Consider the following 6,567-nt stretch of genomic DNA (forward strand, 5'->3'; position numbering starts at 1 on the left):
ACACTTTGTTACTATTAGTCCTCTACTGGTTCTACTAGACTGTTTTACTCTGTCCATCAGTCCGTTCCTTGTGTAATCAGCCATGTCATCACTTTATGCAGTGTGAAACAGGTTGCATCACACATTTTATGCGCCCTTGATGATGGTGTAAATTGTGTATTACAGTAGGAAAGTGGGACAGAAAATAACCAAATATGTACTCCTGTGTGATAGACAGAAATCTCAACCCTCGGAACAAGATTTTAAAGTTACCACCTGGTACAACCTCATGCTAAACTTAAAGCTTTTCTCTCAAGGGTTGACAAAGTCTCAAGTGACCTACATTGTATTGCGATCTCCTTTTGTCCGTCGTTGTCTGTCGTCCATCGTGCGTCCGTAAACAATTTACATTTTCGACTTCTTCTCCAAAACCCTTTAACCAATTTCAATGAAATTTTGCGGAAACCTTCCTTGGCCAAAAGTCAACAAAAATAGCGGCCGGTTTGGTCCCCAGCCCCCAGGGGCCCGAGGGGCGGGGCCAAAAAGGGTCGAATTGACTGTAATTTCAAAAATCTTCTTCTCAAGACCCAGATATGGTAGAATCAAATACTCTCCATAGATGGAAGGGTCTTAAGGTGCTTTACCAAAATTGTGAAATTCTTGACCCGGGGGTCTCACATTTCCCTCTGGGGAGGTGGTAAACTTTACTATAGATTATATTGGGAAATCACATTTTGGACCAACATTTGTTTAATTTCCATTGGAAGTAATTCAATTTAGGTTAGCATTATCAGTATTAGGTAGCAGTTTGATAGTATGCACATATGAGCCCTGACTGACCCCCAGGGGCTGATGGGTGGGGCCATAAAGGGTTGAATTGACTGAAATTTCAAAAATCTTCTTCTCAAAAACCCAGATATGGTAGAATCAAACACTCTTCATAGATGGAAGGGTCTTGTTTATGACCCTAGGGTCTCATGTTTACCCACTGGGGAAGGAGGGGGAGGGGGGGGGGCACAATTTATTATGGTTTATAATGGCAAATGATACTTTGAATATTACATGTTAATAGCTTGCATTGATTGGAATTATAACCCTGAGTTGACAGTTTGATACTTTGAAAATTTTGAGCCAGCCCTACCCCCAAGGGCTGGAGGGTCAGGGCGTCCGTGTGCTAATATTTCTTCATTTTCCTTGTTCAGAATCAGAGGTGCTAGTTTCAAATACTTTTTAGTCTTAAATCTGTAAGCTAGATATTTAATAAGGTGGTTTTATTGATTTTTGTCACTTTGAATAATATTTCTGTTAAAATCACCACTCTGTATTAGGGTGAGCGTTAAGGCCCATGGGCCTCTTGTTCTGTCTACATCAAACATGAGTGGTAAATTTATTACTCTACATGAAAGAGGACATAAAAACATTAAGATTTTACAGGTACTGATGTTTCTCTATGTGAATTTCAGCCATGCTGGGGATGCGTAAGCGAGGGGAGGCAAAGCGTATCCAGAGGGAGCGTGACTCCGCTGGAGAGGAAGGCACAGTGGATGTGGACAGTGTGGATTGGCTGACAGGGACGTACAGACTGGAGGGCAGCGACGAGGTGCTGGGACATAAACACAAGGTAAACACCAGCCGATTAAAATATCAAAAACAAAAAACAAATATACAAGTCAGGTTTGAATGCCTGAAATATTGGAGGTTTGTTTTAGTAGTAATTTAAATTGTACAAAAGAGGTGATCACTTAAACCATTATAAAGGATTATAAAGGAAGAAAATTCATAAAGGACAGAATTTTTGTCTCACCAATAAAGACATCCGTTACTAGGTTTCATTCATAGGAAGATCCATCAAGAACTTGTCCAATGCTGACTACACAAGATGATGACAATATTTAGTATCCAACATCCATGGAGAAATAACAAATCATAGAAAATGCTTTGTTTTAGTTCACCATCAGAGGATTACCTCTTCAACTGCATTTTCTTCCATGTCCTGCTGCAAAATATACCTGGTGTTGTCGACTAAATGTTGCAAGGGGCAACTGATGTGTGAGCTCCCTGCAGAATCAGGGATTGGATTTTTGTGTCCTCTACTTGGGGACACAAAAGTCATCAAAATATATCTGCTGCACCCATTGCAACACTTAGAATCTTTATATGTTCTCCCCTCTGGGGCCATGCTTGGCAATATGCACTGTATGGAGGCACGGTAGCCTAGTGGTAGGACGCCGGCTTGTGACTGAAGGGTTGCGGGTTCGAGTCACGGCACAGCACTGTGTTGTAGCTTGGAGCAAGATACTTTACTCCGCTTGTTCCAGTCTACTCAGCTTTAAATGAGTACATGATTGGGCAGTGCTAGAATTGTTGAATGTTAGCTATGAGCGTCAAAATGGCAGCACCGGCTGTATGCTCCTCAGGGAGTTGAGAAAGATATTGGCTGGTTGCAAAGGTCCTATAAATATAACCATGGATAATAATTTGTGAACCGCTTTGAGACGACCTACGAACTAGGTTGTGATAAAGCGGTATATAAGAACCTCAAATTAATATTATCATTATTATATTATTGTATAATTTTCATTTGCTTTGGATATATTTTTCAGTCAAGTGAGGAAGGAGATGAAAAAGAGGAGGAGGAAGATGATGATGATGGAGAGGTGCCAGTGATATGTGGAAAACCTCCATCAACAGAAAAGGGAATTTTCTCTACTGAAAGTGAGTATACCTTTCCTGGTGTTGAACAGTAAAACTCCCACAACTTCAAGTTGCTCCATTTGTTGAAACTCTTCAATAAGATTTGATTCTCAGCTGTTTATCATCTGTCTTGTGTATATTGTTATCTACAATTTTCTTACTGGATGACTAATAAAATGTACCTGTATGGTGGGTGACCCATAACATAAACAACCCTTTGTTTCCGATATTTTTTGTAACTTGGTGCATGTATCTTTCAGTATTGTTTTCCCTTGTCTTGGATCTTTTATAATATTTTCATAGTTTTCATGAAATATTTTCTAAATGTGTTTTGTCGATTATGTGAGGACTTGAGTGCTGTTTGTACTGCAGTTTGATTTTTTAATCTTTATTTTTTTTCTCTCTAATAAAAATGAAAAATTAAGCACATGAAAAGTTAAAAGAAAAAAACATTCACCTTAGGTTACTGTATACATACATAAAAGTGATCCTACAGAAGTTTGATGTAATCCTACTTTTTTCAAGAACCCAGCACTAAAGAAGGAAGTTCACATCTTTTCATCACAGAAGATAAAGGTAAGATCCTGATTAAAAAACAACCAGGACACAATTAAAAATGTCCAACAGCAGGTAGACACCTGCAGCCCCAGTTGGCTGTAAGATCTAGGTCAACCTTGGTAGGCATGAGATTGAATATGGAGGTCAGGGCAAATTCTGTGGATCTCTGAACAGAGTCTGACAACATTTGTATAGAAAATTGTGTATTGATCGACCAGGTCAGACTTGCATTTTTATTGTGTTTGTATGTAAAATTAAGAGCTGTTTGACTGTTTGAGAGATAACAACTGGAAGTCACTTCTGATATTTGGGGGGAAAATAAAAAATACCTGGAGGATTGAGTTTACAAACAAGAGGCCCAGAGGGCCTGTATCGCTCACCTAATTATTTTTAAAATAATTGGTATGAAGTAAAAATATAGCATTCCATGGTCGGTGCTGTACATACATATGAAATGTCAGAAAGATCCATTCAGTACTTGAGATATAGCGAGAACAAACTTCAAACAAAGCCCCACCCCTATGCCCCTAGGGGGGTCATGCCCAACGTTTATACAAAATTTAGTCCCCTTGGATGCTCCAGACTAAATAATGATAAAATCCCTTAATCCCGATGGTCGAAGAAGGCTTTTAAGGGTTTTACCTCTATTTCTCCTATTGGGCCCCACCCTTCTGCCCCCTGGGAGACTACACCCACAGCTTATAAAAAATTGAGTCCTCTTGGCCCAAGGATGCTCCAGACTAAAATAGGATAAAATCCCTTAATCCCTACAGTAGAAGAAGGATTTTAAAGGTTTTACTTCTGTTTTTCCTCAGGACCAAGGGGGGCCCGCCCACCGTTTATACAAAATTTGTTCCCCTTTACCCAAGGGTACTCCACACTAACTATGGACCAAATCCTTTCATTCCTACACAATAAGAGGATTTTAAAGAATAATGATTTGCTATGTTTCCCCTATTGGGCCCCTCCCCTCAGGCCCCTGGGGGGCAAGACCCACGGTTTATACAGAATTGGTTCCCCTTCATCCAAGGATGATTCTGACCAAATATGGAAAAAATCCTTTCGTTCCTACAGAAGAAGAAGGATTTTCAAGAATTTGCTATATTTCCCCTATTGGGCCCCACTCCTCAGCCCCCAGGGGGGGCCAGACCCACCGTTTATACAAATGATCCACACCAAATATGGACCAAATCTTTTAATTCCTAAAGAAGAAGGATTTTAAAGAATAATTTGCTGTTTCCCGTACTGGGCCCCACCCCTCAGGCCCCTGGGGATCCAGACCCATGGTTTATACAGAATTGGTTCCCTGTCACCCAAGGATGATTCAGACTAAATATGGAACAAATCCTTTAATTCCTACAGAAGAAGAAGGATTTTAAAGAATTTGCTATATTTCCCTATTGGGACCCGCCCCTCAGCCCCAAGGGGGGCCAGACCCACCATTTATACAAAATTTGTTCCTCTTCCTCCAGGATGCTTCTGACCAAAATGGAATAAATCCTTTCACTCTTACAGAAGAAGAAGGATTTTAAAGAATTTGCTATATTTCCCCTATTGGGCCCCACCCTTCAGCCCACAGTTTACAATTTTGTATAAACCCACCATTTATACAAAATTTGTTCTCCTTCACCCAAGAATGCTTCAGACCAGATATGGACCAACTCCTTTCATTCCTACAGAAGAAGCCCACTGGGGGGGGGGGGCACACCCATCTTTTATACAGAATGGTGGCAGTATACATTAGAAATGGCCCGACTCTGATAAACAAGGCACATGTCGAGGAAATGTAAACACAGCGGATTTACCCTACACAACACATGTATACATGTATATATATTTGTAAACTGCATTACATTTACCAGACATATAAAGTACTTAGAAGTGTATAAACCTCTTTTTTCTATGTATGTCACTTGTGTGAAAACCATGGTTACCACATCAAAAATTACCAAAAAATGCTATTTTTGACCCAAAATTTGACCCCCTCAACTAGCATTTTTTTTCCTAAGTTCTGTCTGAAATTTAAGATTACCTACTTGGTTGCAGATTTATCTGGGTCCCAGTTAAGTTGTCAAACTTGATTTTTTGCAATTTTGCGTCGTGTGCTGTTGTCAAAATTTTACCTCCTGTAAAGCTAGCTTTTCATGTGTAGGCACCCTTTCGAATTATGGCCAAAATTTTGATCTCGAACCAAAAACTTTTTTTTTTTACAAATGTGAAGCTCACATAGCCCACTTCATCATGCTTATACCAATTTTAGTACAGATTTATTTTTATATTATTTTTACATATCATTATACAGGGGTTAGCCATTTATCACCCATTGCCACAACCCTCTACTGTAGACTGCTACCAATTGGTTCCCCTTCACCCAAGAATGTTCCAGACCAAATATGGATCAAATCCTTTCATTCCTACTAAAGAAGAATTAGGATTTTAAACAATTTGCTATGTTTCTCCTATTGGTTCCTGCCCCTCAGTCCCCTGGGGGGCCAGCCCCCAGTTTATACAGATTTAGACTAATATGGAACAAATTCTTTCATTCCTACAGAAGAAGGATTTTAAAAAATTTGCTATATTTCCCCTATTTGGCCCCGCCCCTCAGCCCCAAGGGGGGCCACACCTACCATTTATGCAAAATTTGTTCTTCTTCCCCCAAGGATACTTCTGACCAAATATGAAACAAATCCTTTCATTCCTACAGAAGAATAATTAAGGATTTTAAAGAATTTGCTATATTTCCCCTATGGGGCCCTGTCCCTTAGCCCCCCTGGGGGGCCAGACCCACCATTTATACAAAACTGAGTCCCCTTTGCCTGAGGATGCTCCAAATTTAGTCAAAATCTACTGGGCCATTCAGGACAAGTAGCGTTTTAAAGGAAAAGTTGACAGGCGCTAAAATGACTGATTTAGAAAATTAACAAACCCCAGTAAGATATGTTGCAAATTAATTGTTTCTTCAAGAAATGTTAATAGGATTTTGAGATCTTTTTTTCCTCATTTTCAAAAAGAAGTGACAGTTTAGATTTTGTTTTTAAAACCTTTTGTACATTTAATTGTCATTTTTTACAGCTGTAGAAAAAGTTTCGCTAGAAAAGTGTCAAATGGATAATTTCATTGATGTCAGTCTATTATTTGTAGCAGTTAGCGTGTGATGTGAGACAACTTTTGTCATTATTTCAGATGACTCAGATAGGGAGGAAGATGATGATGATGATGAGGTGAGTTTATGTTTAGATGATTGTTGTAAGGATGAAGATAATCAAAATATTTTCTCTCATTTCTGTGTGTGTTAGATAGAGCTGTCCAGGGTAAGATAGAGCTGTCCAGGGTAAG

The 6,567-nt window shown here is 39.4% G+C and overlaps 1 protein-coding gene across 1 annotated transcript; it reads left to right on the top strand.

Annotated features, from left to right (window-relative positions):
* Nucleotides 1-1,442: 1,442 nt before the first annotated feature.
* LOC110441034 (nucleolar transcription factor 1-like) lies at nucleotides 1,443-6,477 on the top strand (the record flags this gene model as incomplete). The annotated part of the gene is made up of 4 exons (XM_021484135.1): nucleotides 1,443-1,600; nucleotides 2,583-2,694; nucleotides 3,199-3,249; nucleotides 6,415-6,477. Coding segments are annotated over 4 exons (384 nt in total), but the record flags the coding sequence as incomplete, so codon positions are not given.
* Nucleotides 6,478-6,567: the final 90 nt, after the last annotated feature.

The sequence above is a fragment of the Mizuhopecten yessoensis genome, unplaced genomic scaffold (assembly GCF_002113885.1).
Source record: "Mizuhopecten yessoensis strain PY_sf001 unplaced genomic scaffold, ASM211388v2 scaffold715049, whole genome shotgun sequence".
NCBI classification, from domain to species: domain Eukaryota; kingdom Metazoa; phylum Mollusca; class Bivalvia; order Pectinida; family Pectinidae; genus Mizuhopecten; species Mizuhopecten yessoensis.